Below are 21,334 nucleotides of genomic sequence, written 5' to 3'. Positions count from 1 at the left end.
TTAAGGTAGAAGTCATTGATAATACTGAACAAATTTTACTTTACCTTTAGTCACCAGCTTTACAGAGATAAGATGTAAAATACTTTTAGAAATTGTCCCCCACCTTATTCCTGTTTGCTGATACTTTGAATTTTTCAATATGTTGACTGTTGAGTCAACCAGAAAATTTCTACATCACATTTCTTGAGTACTACAAATGAGAAGAACTATTGAGTCAGTAGCAGTTATAAGATACAACATACGCAGTCTTGATAGACCTGTGAGAGATCTGGTGCCTGTAATCTGATACTTGTTTTACTAGTGATGATATGCTTAGATTGACCATGCATGTTTTCTTGCTTTGCTAGCAGTGGACTAAAGATATAAGTGGCAGTAAGTGAGTGATCATCACACATCCCAATATAGGTACAAATCACATTATTTCTAATTTGATATTTTTTTAAGAGATTTATGATCTTACAAATAAATGCATCAGAAAGGTTTATCTTTATGCTTATTTTATGATATTTAATAATACATGACTTTTACATTTCAGGGTTCAACACACAAGCCAATGTTGTGATATTAGCAGCCACAAACAGAGTAGATATATTAGATCCAGCTTTATTGCGTCCTGGTAGATTTGACAGACAGATTTATGTTCCATCCCCAGATATTAAAGGGAGGTAAGTAGATATATTATATTTAGCTTTAATTCATCCTGGTAGATTTGATAGATTTATGTTCCATCCCCATATATCAAAGGGAAGTAAGTAGACAATTGCAGGGTTGTATACACAGAATTAAGTGAGACACATTAACCTATTCATAATGATGTGAAATTTTGAAAGATACATGCCTAATTAGGATCCTGGAAAGATTTGGCAGCTCAAAAAACATGGAAATAAGATCGAGAGATGAGCTATGGTGTCCTATTAACACATATTTTTATGGCCCCGCAACAAAGTTGTCAGTGCCATATAGTTTAACCCTTGTCCAAAATTCCGTAATTCCAAAATTCCATAATTCCGAAATTCCGTCATTCCGTCATTCCGCAACAAACCATTATAATGATGCTTTTCTAAACGCCTTCAGATATTGGGCTAATTTTTGGTATGTGAGTTAACCATGATGAGTAACAGATCAAGTTTAAGTTTTGTTCCGCTCCGCTAATTTTTGCGGAAATTATGGGCTTTGAACTGATAAATTGTTGAAAATCACAGTTATACAGACTTTTTTTCTCAATGCCTTCAGATATTGGGCTGATTTTTGGTATGTGAGACTACCATCATGTTTTGTCCACATGTGTTATTCAAATTGCACAATTTTCAACTTTTTGGGACGGGGCCATTTATGTCGCTTTGACACATCTAGTTTCTTTGTTTTATTTTGATATTCTGTTAATATATTAGTAGATAAATTAATGTGAAAGGCAGTACTTTTTCCATTTCTGTAAATGTAAGTGAATAACAAACATATACATAGAAACAAGATGAACTAATACCTTCTTGTTCAAGACTAAGGGGTTCACAGGTATAAATCCATTTTTAACCGGATTTTTGTGACAAAAATGTCGGTTATTAATTTGGGGATGTACAGCGGCCGGTCGGGCGGGCGTCAATCAAATGTTGTCCGTGCATTAACTCATGAACCGTTCAACCAAAGCTTTTAAAATTTTTATATGTTATTACTGACAACTATACGAAGGTCAAGTTCAATAATGGCGATTTTGACTTTTACCGTTCAGGAGTTATGGTTCTTGAAAGATTGAAAAATGGAGTTTCCAGTCGTGTCCGTGCATTTACGCATGAACTGTTCTACCAAAGCTTCACAAATTTTAATATGTTGTTACTAATGACAGAATGGAGGTCAAGTTCAATAATGACGAATTTGACTTTTACCGTTCAGGAGTTATGGTTCTTGAAAGATTGAAAAATGGAGTTTCCAGTCGTGTCCGTGCATTTATGCATGAACTGTTCTACCAAAGCTTCCGAAATTTTAATATGCTGTTACTGATGACAAAATGGAAGTCAAGTTCAATAATGACGATTTTGAGTTTTACCGTTCAGGAGTTATGGTTCTTGAAAGATTGAAAAATGGTGTTTCCCGTCGTGTCCGTGCCTTTTCTCATGAACCATTCAACCAAAGCTTTTGAAATTTTAATATGTTGTTACTGATGACAAAATAGAGGTCAAGTTTAATAATGACGATTTTGACTTTTACCGTTCAGGAGTTATGGTTCTTGAAAGATCGTAAAATGGCGTTTCCATTCACGTTGTTGCATTTACTCATGAACCATTCAATCTAAGCTTTTCAAATTTTAATATGTTGATACTGATGACAAAATGGAGGTCAAATTTGATATTGACGATTTTCACTTTCACCATTCATCAGTAATGGTTCTTGTGATATTGCCAGGACACAAATAAATGTTAATAAATCCGGTTTGCTGTCGTTGTGACAGCCTCTTGTTTTTTTAACCGGATTTTTGTGACAAAAATGTCGGTTATTGATTTGGGGATGTACGGCGGGCGGTCAGGCAGTCGGGCGGGCGGGCGGCAATCAAATGTTGTCCGTGCATTAACTCATGAACCGTTCAACCAAAGCTTTTAAAATTTTAATATGTTGTTACTGACAACTAAATGAAGGTCAAGTTCAATAATGGCGATTTTGACTTTTACCGTTCAGGAGTTATGGTTCTTGAAAGATTGGAAAAATGAAGTTTCCAGTCATGTCCCTGCATTTACGCATGAACTGTTCTACCAAAGCTTCCCAAATTTTAATATGTTGTTACTGATGACAAAATGGAGGTCAAGTTCAATAATGACGATTTTGACTTTTACCGTTCAGGAGTTATGGTTCTTGAAAGATTGAAAAATGGAGTTTCCAGTCGTGTCTGTGCATTTACGCATGAACTGTTCTACCAAAGCTTCCCAAATTTTATTATGTTGTTACTGATGACAAAATAGAGGTCAAATTTAATAAAGACGATTTTGACTTTTACCGTTCAGGAGTTATGGTTCTTGAAAGATTGAAAAATGGTGTTTCCAGTCGTGTCAGTGCATTTTCTCATGAACCATTCAACCAAAGCTTTTGAAATTTTTATATGTTGTTACTGATGGCAAAATAGAGGTCAAGTTCAATAATGACGATTTTGACTTTTACCGTTCAGGAGTTATGGTTCTTGAAAGATTGTAAAATGGCGTTTCCATTCACGTTGTTGCATTTACTCATGAACCATTCAATCTAAGCTTTTCAAATTTTAATATGTTGATACTGATGACAAAATGGAGGTCAAATTTGATATTGACGATTTTCACTTTCACCATTCATCAGTAATGGTTCTTGTGATATTGCCAGGACACAAATAAATATTAATAAATCCGGTTTGCTGTCGTTGTGACAGCCTCTTGTCTAATATAGGATTTCGCTATTTTTTCTATAAATAAACTTTATCCTATACCTAATATAAAAATAAAATAAAAATATGAGGTCACTGTTCATTTAAGCTCACAATCTGCCTTCATAAAAAAGCATGGATTTTTGTTTAGGTAAAAATTTTTCTGTTGAACTAATAGGAGAAAAAAAGGTAATATTGAAATGAAACAGAAGTAAATTACAGAGATCACTTAAATTTTACAATAGTTTTGTTTAAGTACAGCTTATTTGAATAAAATAATAAAAAAAAATATAGGTCACTGATGAGTTAAAAAAAGATAATTTTAATGTAAAACAAAGGCATTTTTTCACTTAAGGGAGATAATTTGAAGCTTTTTCAATGATATAAACATTTAAAAAGTCATCTGGGGCCAAAACAAATTGATTTTGTTTGTTGATTTTTGTACCATATCATTAAAGACAAATCCTTCTATTCAGATCTACCAATAATATCTTCTTTATATTTTATTTTTACTTTAGGCTAGGTAAAAGCTTTAAAATAAGCAAATAAAAAAATGGGGTCACCGACCTCGTTTTCGATTTAAAACGCCATATTTTTCACGGAATTTGGAAATTGGGACTTCTACTCAATAGCAGTGTAATATTTTTTTTAAAAGTCCGTATCCAATAAAAACTTGTCTGTTTTGTTAACCTAGTTGTTAATACAAACTATTTTAATAATATCACCCTTTTCTGAGTGGAAAATAATAATGATAAGTTGCTATAATAGTTTTCCCGCCTTTTTTATTGTGAAATACCTATCAAAAAATTAAGTTTAAAAAAAATTGACCAATAATTTCTCCATGAGTCTTCAATAGAATATGCGTTGTTTATATCTTAACAAAATAAGGAAATAAAGAGATGGGGTCACCGTAATGGAAAAAGAGATATTTCTAAAAAGGGGATAACAATTTGAATTGGCGGGAACATATTGCGCCAATTCTAAAAACAACGTCGAAAGACGTTCGGCCGGTTTAGGCTATATTCTTACAAATTAGGGACAACCCAGTTCTCGTTATTTGCTGATTTGTTGTTTGTTTGTTTTAAACTACGATAAATTCAAATTAATCTACACATGATAGTACTTAGTTTTAAGTCCGTATATAATCACAGACACGTAATATAAATGCGGTGGTTGGAAAACAATGCGTTGTACAAATGTACACACGAATGCTTCTATGAACATTTCATTTCAGGTTATTCATAGTGCTTATGTGTTTAACAGAAATTCTTTTTAAAATAGTGAAGACATTTTTATATAATATCATTGTTCAATCAAAGTATATCTGAAAGACAAGACAGAATTTAGCTTCAGGTATATATCATGAATTTTAATTTCGTTTAAGAATGTTGTTCCTTTTTATTTAGATGATAATTACTTAAAATCATTAGAAATATAAGACTCCATTTCCACTAACAATAAAGATCGATCATTTCTGAGATCGCCGATCTTTAGTATTGCAAAAATGAAAAAGATTGATCTTCAATCGGACGTAAACATTCCATCTCCAGATGTAGTTTTAAAAGACCGATTTTTCTTCAAGTGAAAACGTTTTATATACATCGCGATCGACTTTTCAATCAATCAATCGATATAAAATTCCAAGTGTTTTATGTAGATATGAAAATAAATCTGCGCATGGTCAGTTTAAAAATGTTCTTAAAAAAAGCTGATTTCAGTGTTTATTCTCAAATGAGTTGACAGAACGTGCCATAGAGATAATAAAAACCAAATAAATATATTCGACGTTTTGTGCGTCATTCTTCCGAAAATATATAAATAAAAAAAGAAGATGTGGTATGATTGCAAATAACACAATTCTCCACAAATGACCAATTGACACAGGAAATTATTAACTATGGGTCAAAGTACGGCCTACAACATTGAGCAAATCCCATACCGCATAAACAACTACAAAAGGTCCCGAAAGGACAAATGTAACACAATTCAAACTAGAAAATAACAAAACAAAATTAATGAAAACCTAATAGCTGTAGTTCTTTTACAAACAACAACCCCTTAATTACCGACTCCTGAGTTGAGACAGGAACTGTTTCAGCGCTCGACTGATACCATTACTTATTCGTTGAAATACGTTGCACATATTACGAAACAAATCTTTTCAATTGTTTTCTTGTCTCTGGTGTTAGGTATGGGTTCTTAAAAGTGAAATATACCTATTACCGTGTATGTACCAGTTTTAGCGCTAGACCGATGACCTGCTACTTATTCGCTTACAATATGTTTGTTAAAGGTAACACCTTTTTAAACATATCTTTTCCACTTTTTTTCTTGCCTCTGATGCTATATATTGGTTCTAAGAGGTAAAATAACCCTATACTAAGGCGTAAATACTCGTTTCAGTGCTCAACTGATGCCCTGTTACTTATTCGTTCCATATTCGCTTATTATACGTGTGGTATTCGGTGCACCTTTTAAAAAATATCTTTTCAATTGTATTTATTCATTATTATTTTTTATTTTCTGTAAATTACTCATCTTCCGTTATACGTAATTCTTTTCTGACAATTCTTTGTTTATGATTACTTATGACATGTTAATCAAAAATAAAATTAATAAATGCAGAAGCATATAATTATCTCATGAACCAAATATTTCCTTATTCAATTTTCTACGATTTTTTGTTATCGAAATGGTTAGACCGATTATTTTAGATATGCAATGTATACTAAATGTAAACGCATAAGTTCTTAAAAGATCGAAAACGAGAGATGCTCTTCAGATATAGATTTTATTTCAATTCCGTGCAAGTGTTAACGGGGTCTAATTAACATCATATCTGTTTTGATCATTCATCCTTAGGCATCAATGAATGTCGAAATATTCCGTAATGTTGCTAGAAACTCAGTCTAAGTATACTCATACAGATGTCATACCGTGAGTATGGATAAAACCTAGTCCGACCTCTTTTCTCAAATCTCCTTTTAATTGATTTTTTTCCATATGCATTCCTCTGTACGGATTTGGCTATACTTTTTGGACCTTTTGGATTATAGCTCTTCATCTTTTATATAAGCTTTGGATTTCAAATATTTTGGCCACGAGCATCACTGAAGAGACATGTATTGTCTAAATGCGCATCTGGTGCAAGAAAATTGGTACCGTTAATTAAATTCTTAATGATTTGTAAAATATCGATATAATTAAGAACCTACGAAAGTCTATACATATAGAAAATTAAGGAAAAAAGTATTATATTATAATTTGATTGGCTCATCTTTCTGTCGAGTATCCAGATTCTGTATCGTTTCTTTGCAGTCATTTTTGTGTATTTGTTGTTGTTAGATTGCTGTATAGTTGACTCTCTTTTCATTCTCATATTTTATCCAATTCTGGAACATGTTTATAATATAAAAACAATTTTCATTTTTTTTCTCGGAAAATTAACCTATCAAAACGATTGTCACTCTCTCCATCGGCTCAAAGAGAATAACTCTAATAAACGTTTCCAGTTCGCGGAAACCGCGACGTCATAAACCGCTGACGGCATAGTACTGTTGCGCTTGTATATGCGCATAAACAATAGAGGGATTTGTCTTTAAGTAGCAACTAGGAATGTAATAAATAAAATTTGCAATGAAAAAAAAATATTTGCTGAACTTTTTGTACCCGCGAACCTCCTTAAGGTTGTATATAGTTGTATAAAAAATGCTGAATTGACATAAATATATTATGTTTTTTTCTTTTTAGTTGAACTGATTTTGAGTTTTGACCCTTGTTTTTAATATTTTACAAATTTTATTTTACAGAGCATCAATATTTAAAGTTCACTTATCTAATTTAAAAACCACTCTGGATAAAAATGATCTGTCTAGGAAGATGGCTGCCTTAACTCCAGGATTTTCTGGTAAGTCTGTTATATGATATCTGTAATGGTCAATGTGACAGTCATCCACCATAGATTTAACAAGGGTTTAGAATGTTGATAGGACAACATACGTTTTACATAACAACTATTTATAATAGCTTCTTTAATTTAAGTTTAGATAACTGGTGATTTAAAAGTCAATAATGAAAAGTATTGTGGCCATGTATTAATACAAAAAGTATTGTGGCCATGTATTAATACAAAAAGTATTGTGGCCATGTATTAATACAAAAAGTATTGTGGCCATGTATTAATACAAAAAGTATTGTGGCCATGTATTAATACAAAAAGTATTGTGGCCATGTATTAATACAAAAAGTATTGTGGCCATGTATTAATACAAAAAAAACAGCAGTTTACAAAGGCAACAAGTGAGAAGAATTAGCACTAATGTATAAAAGTTAATTGTATTTTCCTTTTTTAAAAGCAATGATTTTTTTTGGTCTGTATAGGAGCTGATATTGCCAATGTTTGTAATGAAGCAGCGTTAATAGCAGCCAGAGATCTACAGACCACAATCATACAGAAACATTTTGAGCAAGCTATAGAAAGAGTTGTAGCAGGTAAATATTCAGACATGAAATGCAGTAGATCTCTATTTATACACAAACATTCATTAATAGCAGCCAGAGATCTACAGACCACTATCATACAGAAACATTTTGAGCAAGCTATAGAAAGAGTTGTAGCAGGTAAATATTCAGACATGTAATGCAGTAGATCTCTATATATACACAAACTTTCAGATATGGAAATCACATGAAGTAGAACTCTTTAATACAAACATTCAGACTTGAAATACTAAATAAAAAACAAATTGTGCAAATAAATGTTTAGACTTGTAATGCAGATAAGAATGTTTTAACACAAAATGCTTTATGACAAATTTTAGAAAGAGACATAACAAGTAGATAGATGATGCAGATAAATTTTCTGACTTTTGACAAGTCAGAAAAATCTTATCATACAGAAACCTATGGAAAGAGATGTTGTAGGCAGGGCTACCAAAAGAGTTGAGTCTGCTGAACCTTTTCAATTCTGTTTGTAATCTCTTTAGATTTTTAAACTAAAGGCAATCAAGGTTATCATTGTACAATCAAAGACAATCATGATTGTGTTCATGAATATGATAACTTCATACTTATGATACGGATTTCATGAATTGACATTAGTTTGTACATAGATAGTTCAGTTAACTGACAGTGCATAATTTCATGTATGGAACTTCAGCCCATTTTCATTTGTGCTTTACTCATTTGGAAAGAACTCTCAACAGCGATATAAATTGGGGAAAAAAACCTGGAAAAACTTAAATGCTTGATTAGTTTTTAAGCATAATCCACTTTATTTCTTCAAGTAAATATTTTAAATAGAAAACAGATACATGGAAGAATTTTGTTTTCTATTATTTCAAAAGCATGCATAATTAAATGTTACACTTGTGCCAAATTCAGACTTGTACAGATCTTTTCATTTGAGATTTATTTATAAAATATTTCTGTATTATAGGTTTGGAGAAAAAAACACAGGTTTTACAACCTGAAGAAAAGAAAACAGTAGCCTACCATGAAGCTGGTCATGCAGTGGCTGGATGGTACTTAGAACATGCTGACCCTCTACTAAAGGTAAGAAGCCAGGTGTCAATGGTTGCCTGATTTGATGTGTCTATGTGATTCTTAGAACATGCTGACCCTCTACTAAAGGTAAGAAGTCAGGTGTCAATGGTTGCCTGATTTGATGTGTCTATGTGATTCTTAGAACATGCTGACCCTCTACTAAAGGTAAGAAGTCAGGTGTCAATGGTTGCCTGATTTAATGTGTCTATGTGATTCTTAGAACATGCTGACCCTCTACTAAAGGTAAGAAGTCAGGTGTCAATGGTTGCCTGATTTGATGTGTCTATGTGGTACTTAGAACATGCTGACCCTCTACTAAAGGTAAGAAGCCAGGTGTCAATGGTTGCCTGATTTGATGTGTCTATGTGATTCTTAGAACATGCTGACCCTCTACTAAAGGTAAGAAGTCAGGTGTCAATGGTTGCCTGATTTGATGTGTCTATGTGATTCTTAGAACATGCTGATCCCCTACTAAAGGTAAGAAGTCAGGTGTCAATGGTTGCCTGATTTGATGTGTCTATGTGATTCTTAGAACATGCTGACCCCCTACTAAAGGTAAGAAGTCAGGTGTCAATGGTTGCCTGATTTGATGTGTCCATGTGATTCTTAGAACATGCTGACCCTCTACTAAAGGTAAGAAGTCAGGTGTCAATGGTTGCCTGATTTGATGTGTCTATGTGATTCTTATAACATGCTGACCCTCTACTAAAGGTAAGAAGTCAGGTGTCAATGGTTGCCTGATTTAATGTGTCTATGTGATTCTTAGAACATGCTGACCCTCTACTAAAGGTAAGAAGTCAGGTGTCAATGGTTGCCTTATTTGATGTGTCTATGTGATTCTTAAAACATGCTGACCCTCTACTAAAGGTAAGAAGTCAGGTGTCAATGGTTGCCTGATTTGATGTGTCTATGTGGTACTTAGAACATGCTGACCCTCTACTAAAGGTAAGAAGTCAGGTGTCAATGGTTGCCTGATTTGATGTGTCTATGTGATTCTTAGAACATGCTGACCCTCTACTAAAGGTAAGAAGTCAGGTGTCAATGGTTGCCTGATTTGATGTGTCTCTGTGATTCTTAGAACATGCTGACCCTCTACTAAAGGTAAGAAGTCAGGTGTCAATGGTTGCCTGATTTAATGTGTCTATGTGATTCTTAGAACATGCTGACCCCCTACTAAAGGTAAGAAGCCAGGTGTCAATGGTTGCCTGATTTGATGTGTCTATGTGATTCTTAGAACATGCTGACCCTCTACTAAAGGTAAGAAGTCAGGTGTCAATGGTTGCCTGATTTAATGTGTCTATGTGATTCTTAGAACATGCTGACCCCCTACTAAAGGTAAGAAGCCAGGTGTCAATGGTTGCCTGATTTGATGTGTCTATGTGATTCTTAGAACATGCTGACCCTCTACTAAAGGTAAGAAGTCAGGTGTCAATGGTTGCCTGATTTGATGTGTCTGTGTGATTCTTAGAACATGCTGACCCTCTACTAAAGGTAAGAAGTCAGGTGTCAATGGTTGCCTGATTTGATGTGTCTATGTGATTCTTAGAACATGCTGACCCTCTACTAAAGGTAAGAAGTCAGGTGTAAATGGTTGCCTGATTTGATGTGTCTGTGTGATTCTTAGAACATGCTGACCCTCTACTAAAGGTAAGAAGCCAGGTGTCAATGGTTGCCTGATTTGATGTGTCTATGTGATTCTTAGAACATGCTGACCCTCTACTAAAGGTAAGAAGTCAGGTGTAAATGGTTGCCTGATTTGATGTGTCTGTGTGATTCTTAGAACATGCTGACCCCCTACTAAAGGTAAGAAGCCAGGTGTCAATGGTTGCCTTATTTGATGTGTCTATGTGATTCTTAGAACATGCTGACCCTCTACTAAAGGTAAGAAGTCAGGTGTCAATGGTTGCCTGATTTAATGTGTCTGTGATTCTTAGAACATGCTGACCCTCTACTAAAGGTAAGAAGTCAGGTGTCAATGGTTGCCTGATTTGATGTGTCTATGTGATTCTTATAACATGCTGACCCTCTACTAAAGGTAAGAAGTCAGGTGTCAATGGTTGCCTGATTTGATGTGTCTATGTGATTCTTAGAACATGCTGACCCTCTACTAAAGGTAAGAAGCCAGGTGTCAATGGTTGCCTGATTTGATGTGTCTATGTGGTACTTAGAACATGCTGACCCTCTACTAAAGGTAAGAAGTCAGGTGTCAATGGTTGCCTGATTTGATGTGTCTATGTGATTCTTATAACATGCTGACCCTCTACTAAAGGTAAGAAGTCAGGTGTCAATGGTTGCCTGATTTGATGTGTCTATGTGATTCTTAGAACATGCTGACCCTCTACTAAAGGTAAGAAGTCAGGTGTCAATGGTTGCCTGATTTGATGTGTCTATGTGATTCTTAGAACATGCTGACCCTCTACTAAAGGTAAGAAGCCAGGTGTCAATGGTTGCCTGATTTGATGTGTCTATGTGGTACTTAGAACATGCTGACCCTCTACTAAAGGTAAGAAGTCAGGTGTCAATGGTTGCCTGATTTGATGTGTCTATGTGATTCTTAGAACATGCTGACCCTCTACTAAAGGTAAGAAGTCAGGTGTCAATGGTTGCCTGATTTGATGTGTCTGCGTGATTCTTAGAACATGCTGACCCTCTACTAAAGGTAAGAAGTCAGGTGTCAATGGTTGCCTGATTTGATGTGTCTATGTGATTCTTAGAACATGCTGACCCCCTACTAAAGGTAAGAAGTCAGGTGTCAATGGTTGCCTGATTTAATGTGTCTGTGATTCTTAGAACATGCTGACCCTCTACTAAAGGTAAGAAGTCAGGTGTCAATGGTTGCCTGATTTGATGTGTCTATGTGATTCTTAGAACATGCTGACCCTCTACTAAAGGTAAGAAAACAGGTGTAAATGGTTGCCTGATTTGATGTGTCTATGTGATTCTTAGAACATGCTGACCCTCTACTAAAGGTAAGAAGTCAGGTGTCAATGGTTGCCTGATTTGATGTGTCTATGTGGTACTTAGAACATGCTGACCCTCTACTAAAGGTAAGAAGTCAGGTGTCAATGGTTGCCTGATTTGATGTGTCTATGTGATTCTTAGAACATGCTGACCCTCTACTAAAGGTAAGAAGCCAGGTGTCAATGGTTGCCTGATTTGATGTGTCTATGTGATTCTTAGAACATGCTGACCCTCTACTAAAGGTAAGAAGTCAGGTGTCAATGGTTGCCTGATTTGATGTGTCAATGTGATTCTTAAAACATGCTTACCTGCTTCTGAATGCGAGGAAAAATAAATCAACAGAAGTTTTGAAAATGAAGGGTAAAGATGACAAAATTTAAAAAAAAATATCACTTTTGTACAAAATAAGATATGGTATGATTGCCAATATGACAACTATCCAACAGGCTCTAAATGATGTGGACTTATATAATAGGTCACTGTACAGACTACAACAATTATCAAAAACTATACTGTATATACAGCTATAAAAGAACATGACAAAATTTGAAACAGTTAAAAAAAACAATTACTTGATTTATGGCAAAACCTAAATGAAAATAAGATACAATGGACAGCAACAAAAGACAACCGTACAACTACTGGTCAGACAGGCACACATACAGAATATGGACGAGTTAAACATGTTGTTAGTGCCTAAACCTCACCAAAACTGAAACAATAAAGTAAAAGCAAAACCTTACAAAGAACAGTAAAAATCAGTTGGAAATGGATTGACTTATCAGCACAGCACAAAAAACAACAAAATAACCAATAATACCAATCATAGAGTGCTGCAGTCACTACAATGGTTTTAGGTAAAATTTATTTTTTGCATTATTTCAGAAAACTTTGATTCATATCCTCATATAGAATGAGTTTTAGTTTATGAAAATTTGAAATCAATATCCTTATATAGTTAGGATTATAATAAGATTGTTGTTTATTGTAGGTGTCCATTATACCCAGAGGTAAAGGTCTAGGATATGCACAGTATCTACCTAAAGAACAGTTTTTATACACAACAGAACAGGTAAATAACTTTTACCTTTTGTCCTGTGTAACACGATGCAGGGGACATGGAAATACTGGGTGTCTTGTCTATCCATCAGTCTGGTCTTATTCGTGCTCTTACAGGTACAATTCTTGTCCGATTTTATAAAACTTATACTATAGGTCTAGTATCACCAATATCTCTGACAAGTTCTTAAATGGTGGTCGATCAACTTTTTTAAGCAGAGTTATGCCCCTTAGAAATATTTAATTTATAAAAAATGGTCTTGTTAGTCCTCTCACCAATAAAATTCTTGCTAGATGTTTATAAAACTTCAACTATAGGTTAATATCAGCAATACTTCCATCGTTAAATTTTCATCCGCGGAGATCCCTGATTTACAGTTTAGGTATACAAATGAAAGAGGTTTAAATCCAGTTAATTGATCTATGATATCACCATTATGATAATATACAGTATACAATATAAAACAATTCTCATTGTATTTATCTATAATCCACTTATTAGACAGAATGTGTATGGCTTTGGGGTGGAGATCTACAATTTCCATTGTTTTTATCTTTATTCCAGTTATTAGACAGAATGTGTATGACTTTGGGAGGGAGAGCTTCGGAGGACATATTTTTTGGCAGAATAACAACTGGTGCACAAGATGATCTGAGAAAAGTTACACAGAATGCCTACTCACAGGTACAAATTATACTGTATAATGGCGCTCTAATACTAATACCATTTATGTCAATAGTACCCCATTGATTCTTTTGACCACTCTGAAGGTATGTTTCCATCCTTTATCACTTTAAATTGATTTTAAGTGGGTGTCAAACAGTAACCAATCTGAAGTTTTCATATCCCTCCATTAGTATGTTATATTCGTATCAAAAAGATCCTTCTTGATACTAAAAATTTCTGAATTGTTATATTTTTCTTCAGGTCATGATGACATGTTTTTTTTATGCGCAGAGGGGGCATTAAGTTTTACCCTTGTCCGTCTATGTACGTCCCAAAGTTGGTTTCTATTCTCTAACTTTAGTTTTCCTCAACCAAATGTTATGACACTTATACACAATGCTTATTACCAAAAAATACAGTTCAAGTTTGAATTTTTGTGTTTCTGTTCTCTAACTTAGGTTTGCCTCAACCAAATGTTACGAAACTTATAACAAAACTAATTGCTACAAAACTCAGATCAATATCAAATTTGGGTAGCATCACTTTTACCGTTCTTCAGTGAAGTCCCTTTATGAATTTATATGATATGAAACTGGGGGATCATCTGTGTCTCCGGTGACACATTACCCATTTATATGATATGAAACTGGGGGATCATCTGGGTCTCCGGTGACACATTACCCATTTATTCTAATTATATGTTCTGTATTATCTATTTCTAATTTATGAAGTGACCGTGTCTAACCTCTCTACCTTGATTTAAATTCACATGATACATTCTAGTATATTATAGTTTATTGTAATTAATAGATCCAGTTATTATTTTAAATAGAGCCCACAAAGTATATAAATGATAAACTGTAATAATAGGTAGTCCATTTTGGAATGAATAAAGAAATACAGTCGACTCTCGTTATGTCGAAGTCAGCCGGATCAGAGAAATATTTCGAGATACACGTAGTTCGACTCAAACGAACACAGGAAGTTCGACAATCTAAGGGACACAACTCTTGCTTAGCTTGGTAAAGCTAAAATAAATCCGGGTGAATATGGCAAGGGGATCGATATTCTAGTATCAGATCGATGTATTTGTATGTCACAGTCTTTTATTATTATAATGACTTTTATTTTTACTTATTCAATTGTTTCAATTAGAAAAAAAATCCTCTGGCTTTTCCAAGAGAGTAATTTCCAATCGATAGTTTCGTAATTCAGGTCGCTAATAGCTGACAAAATTGTTTATTCTCGGATACAAGAGATTTAAGAAAATTTTGATTTCTATTCATTTTGTTTTATCTCACTCTTTCTTTTCAAAAGAATATATAACAAGATTAAAGACGCCGTTTGAGTAGTTTTTAGGTGATCATCAACGGAAGCCATAATCCTCACTTTATACACACCCAAGCTCATTAGTGTAAATTACAAATTAATTGTTTTGTAAATGATTTAAATACTTTTTCATGAACATTAACAATGTATCACTAATTATTTATAAAAATTCTATAAAAGATAATCTTAGGTAAACACTCTTGGAAATAGCATGTCATAAATCAATACAGTGGTCAGTGACCGGAAATTTAATTACACGTGTCATGTTTTGACATATGTGTATTAGTTCGAGATAAAAAATGAATTTTGTATGCTTTTGTTAACCTTGGGACCGTAAATTTAGTTCGACTCAACCGAAATTTCGACTCATCCAATTTCGACTCATCAGGAGTCGAATTACATACTTTTGTATGGAATAAAGTTCGGGACCACGTGAAAACTTCGACTCATCCGAAATTTCGAGTCAACTGAGTTTGAGACGACGAGAGTTAACTGTAGGTCAGTTATCTTTTATAGGTAGTCACTTTTGGAATGAATAAAGAAATTGGTCAGTTATCTTTTATACGTAGTCACTTTTGGAATGAATAAAGAAATCGGTCATTTATATTTTATAGGTAGTCACTTTTGGAATGTCGAAAGAAATCGGTCATTTATATTTTATAGGTAGTCACTTTTGGAATGTCGAAAGAAATAGGTCAGTTATCTTTTGAGATGCCTGAGGAGAGAGGACAGATGTCGTTTGATAAACCTTACAGTGAACAAACAGCTCAGATGATAGATCAGGAAGTCAGGGAAATAGTCAAGACCTCTTATAAACGAACATACGATCTACTCACAAAGTATAAAGATGATGTAGAAAAGGTACAAAGTATAGCTTATAAACGAACATACCATCTACTCACAAAGTATAAAGATGACTTAGAAAAGGTACAAAGTATAGCTTATAAACGAACATACCATCTACTCACAAAGTATAAAGATGACGTAGAAAAGGTACAAAGTATAGCTTATAAACGAACATACCATCTACTCACAAAGTATAAAGATGACTTAGAAAAGGTACAAAGTATAGCTTATAAACGAACATACCATCTACTCACAAAGTATAAAGATGACTTAGAAAAGGTACAAAGTATAGCTTATAAACGAACATACCATCTACTCACAAAGTATAAAGATGACGTAGAAAAGGTACAAAGTATAGCTTATAAACAAACACGTTAAATTAATATAAACAAATTCCCCTTCTTTGTGTATTTCGTATTAGGACATTGCATAGTTTTTTTGTAGAGGCAAGTAGATGTAAGTTAGAGGTTATCTTTGATAATGCCATATTTTCACATAATTTCAATATTTTAAGAGATTGTTGTCTAACTTACAGCAACCCATATCCATATTATTTCAATCAATTATAAAGGTAGACATTTTAGCTTTATTTGACATAGGTATACAGTCACAAACAAAATGGGATAAAATACAAGAGATGGTTATTGGCTTTTGTTCATTGAAGAAGGCTAAATGTTGACCTGTAGTTGTTTACACTGTAGGTTTTAAGTTAATAGTTGTCTCATTTGCAATCTTAAGGTCCATTTCCTTAATCTTGAAAGAAGAATTTTCACACCAAAACTTGTGAGAAATAATTTTAGAGTGAATGACAACAGTTGTTTACATCTTAGTCCTTTGGAAATATCTCATGGACATATTGAGGCTTAATAAATATAGATTCTACCATTTCATACAGTATTTTACAATATTTTTCTGCTCAAGACAGTTATAGTACAAATTGAGACCACAAGGCTTTTCAAGTGTTGCAAGTATTTTTAAAATTTAAATATCGAAGGAGTGAAGAAATGTGATGTAAAACTAGATGAAAGTTTTAGAATTTCTCTTATTATGTGACATTATTGGCCTTTTTTGTGATTTTAAAATCATCTGAAGACAGCAAGAAAATATGACATAAAAAAATTAGACTAATGAACAACAAAGATAAAATGAACCACATGTATGTTGATTAATAAAAATTATTCAACAGGTCAGGAAAAATATAAATCTAATCTAAAGAATTAGAGAAATATATAAAAAAAAAGATAAAGTTTTAAATTTCAATTAACATTGTTGTATAAATTTCTCCATTCTCAATTTTATTTCTATGATTAAGATAAAGAAAGTTTAGACTGAATCCTAGCAAAGATAATGTACATTATAGCTCTGTAGTTATAATATATAATTCTATCAACTGCAGGTGGCACTTAGACTTTTAGAGAAAGAAAAGTTAGATAAAGATGACATGGTAGAATTACTTGGTAAAAGACCGTTTGCAGAGAAATCAACTTATGAAGAATTTGTAGAAGGAACAGGTCTGTATATCAGAGAAATGTGGGAATAACAACCTTGCATTTCTAATTTGTCATTTATTATGTTTATAGAAAACATTTTTGATTCGGTTATTTTGTCAGTCAGGTTTCTCATATTTGATAAATTTTGTGCTGTCCAAGAGAGCACTTACAGTTGGAACATAAATGAGACATCAGATCAATTAGAAAGTATATAAACATAGCAGTTCATTGTAATACTGCATATATAAAAGTTGTATATAGAGAATAATACATGGCAAAATCCGTATCATATGTCGTATCATCCCGAGACATCAATATCAGCCCAAGGGCCTTTAGGCCCGAGGGATGATATTGGTTGAGGGTGATACGGCATGTGATACGGATTTTGCCATGTATTATACGCTTTATCCAGGGATGGGGTAATTGAAAATGTAATGGTAATTAAGTGTAATGCATTACAATTTTCCATGTAATTGAGCATTTTTTTAATTACTTGTAATGGTAATTTAATTAATTACAATGAAAAAAGCATGTAATGCTCAATTACTTTTGAATTACATTTCAATTACATGTACTTTTATGGTGTAATGGTAAGGATTGATGTTTAATAATATAAATTGTAAAAGTATATTAATTTTTCAAATATTGATATCAACATACTTTCTGCAATTTATTCTAAAGTTTTTATGTTACTTAATTGACCAACAGAATTTTTTTCTGAATAGTCTTATGATTTGAAAAAATACATATGTTTTTAAGAAAGATTTTTAACTAAAATAGATTGAAAAGTAATAAATCACCATGTTAAACATAAAGAAAAAAATGTGTGAAAAATCTTTATGAGAGTTCATTTAGAATTTAAATTTACTGCACACAATCATTTTGTCAAATTAGTATACACAAAAGGATAATAGAGATAAAAATTAACAGCTGTTAAAACAAACAGCAATTTATCAGATTAAAATGTCCAGGGGCAATGCCACTATTACATGTATTTTATCTAATTAGCAAAATATTGCTAAGATATAGACATTATACATTGTTTGTACTAAAAATTATTTTCAATGTTGTGACAAGCATACCTTTTAATAATTAATATATGTGATTTTTTTATTTATTTATAATTTCTTTATTCATGCTATGTTTTATTTAAATAACTTCATTTCTGAGATGTCAAAATACCCCTTAATGTATTGGCAAGTTAATAGGAACTAATTTCCTATTCTATCAACACATCTACTGATTATGGAAGTATAATACCTCCATGTTCTAATCAAGCGATATATGCCACATTAGCTCCTATAGAAATACTTTTGAGAATGGCTGTCAAAGTGTACAGACCAGAGAGATGCAGACTAAATGACAAAACATTAAAATTACTCATGATTATCAAATGCAACACTTAAACTATGTTTACATGAATATTTTACACATACATTATACATACATGTATAATATTGGTTAACAAATATTATGATGAAATGTAATGTGTAATTTAATTAATTACTTTAGTAAAGTAATTGTAATTTAATTAATTACATTTCAAAAACTGTGTAATGTGTAATTAGTGTAATTGACCATTTTTGCAATGTAATGTGTAATTTAATTAATTACATTCCAATGTAATTGACCCCAAGTCTGGCTTTATCATATATTTCAACAGAAGAGTATTATATTATATGAACTGTTTTCTGATCCCGATAGATTAGCACTGGGTTACCTTCAGTTCTGCTTTTGTCTTGGTTCAAAGCCTTAAAATAACTGCTTATACAAAGCACCTGGGTTACCTTACCATTTGCCTGCTGCTGTTTTAAAAATATTTTCTTTATTATTGTATTTATTTGAGTGTTTTGTATTTTTTATAGTTGCATTTAGTGTGCCAAAAAATATGCAAACTTGATGTTCGTGACGTCACATACAATATGAAAACTTGACGTTCGTGACGTTACATACCAAACAATGACGTCATTAAAAAAAAATGACCTATTTTGAGGAAATTTTTTCTTAAGCAAAAAAAAAACAAAAAACTTTATGTAAAAAAAAAAAAAAAAAAAAAGGTATGCGATACGGGTTTTACCATGCGATACGGGGTATGCGATACGGGTTTAGCTATGCGATACGGGGTATGCGATACAGGGTAGGTGATACAGACTGGAAAAACAACCTTTATTAGATATACAAAATAGCTGTATTTTGTACTAAATATATGATAAATTAGAGTAATGTTTGCCTTTTTGACTTTTGAACTATTACTTAACAAGTAAATCATTAATTGAGAGAAGTATTGAAAATATATGAGATTTCTATGTATAACATACCAATGCAAAGATTTAAGCCATAACAAAAAATAAATAAATTTGTATACTTATACTCTGCTTTGATAAATAAAAAAAATTCCATGCAACTTCCTGTTACCCTAATATTATCATAATATGCTTTGATGGTTAAAACAAACAAATCTAAACATTTAAATTAAAATTAAATCAAAATCTAAAATCCTCTTGTTCTCATTTAGGATCATTTGAAGAAGACACCACATTACCAGAAGGCTTAAAAAGTTGGAATAAAGAGAAACAAGCCCCTCCCCCTAAGACAGAGACCGAGCCAACACCATCTTCTTAACTAGTCATAATAGTTGTGTGATTCATTCATTATAAGTGTCACATGATAACCATGTGACCATTGGAAACAGTAATGATTGGATGATCTGTGATGACCTCAGATGATTCTTAACATAAATAAACTGCAAGAACTTGATACATGTCAAACATGTTATGTGATGTTACAAACTCATTTGTGAACTATGTATATTTATTCACTTAATTAATGAATTAATGTGGAGAATGAAGCTTATTCTTACAGATTATTGTCATACTATTGCAATAAGAGTCTGAAAACAATAGTTGTAATAGGCTGATTAATGTTCATCAGAAATTATAATGAAAACTGTTTTTCAAGACTCGTATCTTTCATTTGTTAAGGCAATAGTAAAAAAAATAAAACTTTTTTTGAAAAAAATCTATTTTTTTAAAATTATTTTTCAAACTCTTCTTTTCCTGTGTTTTATAAGTACAAACAATAAAGTACAGTAAGGTTTTTATTCTCTAGATATATCTACATCTAATTGAAAGAACTTATCAGATATCCAATGAACCAGATGATGTGTTATACATGTGTGTGTATGTTTTCTGAGGAACAAACCTGATTACACAAAACTCAACTAACCAATGATCCATCAAAATGAGGTCAGGGTCATATGAATCCTGCCAGACATCATATACATACTGCTATCATTCTATACTATATTTGACTTATTGCTTATAGTATCTGATAAACTGACAAAACCATGAAAGCTTAACATTTACTAATGAACCATAAAAAACTGTCCCCCTGCTATTTATAGTATCTGAGAAATCGACCAAATCACAAAAACTAAATATTGTCCAATGAACTATGAAAAATAGTTCAGAGGATATCTGCAAGACAGACATATACACCTTGCATTCACGCCACACATGAAATACATCCAATCTATTGCTTATAGCACCTCAGAAACAGACCTAACCAGACTTAACCACCAAAACTTATCATTGGACAATGAACCGTTGAAATGAGTTCAAAGTCAATGGAAACCTCAAAATCATTCTACACACCAAAAATATAACCTATTGATTATAGTATCTGAGATACAAGGTCATGAAAACTTAACCTCGATCACTGAACTAAAGACAAACAACAATATACAAAACACATTTTTGAAATCAAAGACTGAGCAAAATGAACCAAAACAAATTACCATCTGTGTAGAAATAGCATATAAACAGAGAAAAGGGATGAACAAAAAAATTATCTGTCTTTGAAATAAACTATTATCTTATGTTGTACTACACATGCTCAATTTCCATGCTTCTTTGTTAATTGTTTACTACAGATGACAATCGGTATACTAAGTCTTCAAAACACAACAACTAATTGGCTGCCATATTTTCACATCATAACAGACCAAGATTATTTTTTTTTACCATTATATGATATGGATGCATAAAAATGATAAAATCC

At 32.6% G+C, this 21,334-nt stretch overlaps 1 protein-coding gene across 1 annotated transcript in view; it reads left to right on the top strand.

Annotated features, from left to right (window-relative positions):
- LOC143080992 (mitochondrial inner membrane m-AAA protease component AFG3L2-like) overlaps window positions 1-20,293 on the top strand; it is a 34,445-nt gene extending 14,152 nt beyond the window's left edge. The window contains exons 11-19 of the mRNA XM_076257222.1: window positions 536-665; window positions 7,189-7,286; window positions 7,760-7,870; window positions 8,817-8,932; window positions 12,876-12,956; window positions 13,509-13,628; window positions 15,603-15,800; window positions 17,182-17,296; window positions 19,791-20,293. Of these exons, the coding sequence (XP_076113337.1) occupies window positions 536-665; window positions 7,189-7,286; window positions 7,760-7,870; window positions 8,817-8,932; window positions 12,876-12,956; window positions 13,509-13,628; window positions 15,603-15,800; window positions 17,182-17,296; window positions 19,791-19,897 (1,076 nt within the window). The 3' untranslated portion in view covers window positions 19,898-20,293. The remainder of the gene's footprint in view (window positions 1-535; window positions 666-7,188; window positions 7,287-7,759; window positions 7,871-8,816; window positions 8,933-12,875; window positions 12,957-13,508; window positions 13,629-15,602; window positions 15,801-17,181; window positions 17,297-19,790) is intronic.
- Window positions 20,294-21,334: the final 1,041 nt, after the last annotated feature.

Source organism: Mytilus galloprovincialis, chromosome 6 (assembly GCF_965363235.1).
Source record: "Mytilus galloprovincialis chromosome 6, xbMytGall1.hap1.1, whole genome shotgun sequence".
NCBI classification, from domain to species: Eukaryota; Metazoa; Mollusca; class Bivalvia; order Mytilida; family Mytilidae; genus Mytilus; species Mytilus galloprovincialis.
Note: the sequence above shows the minus strand (reverse complement) of the source record. Positions and strands in the feature narration are given on the sequence as shown.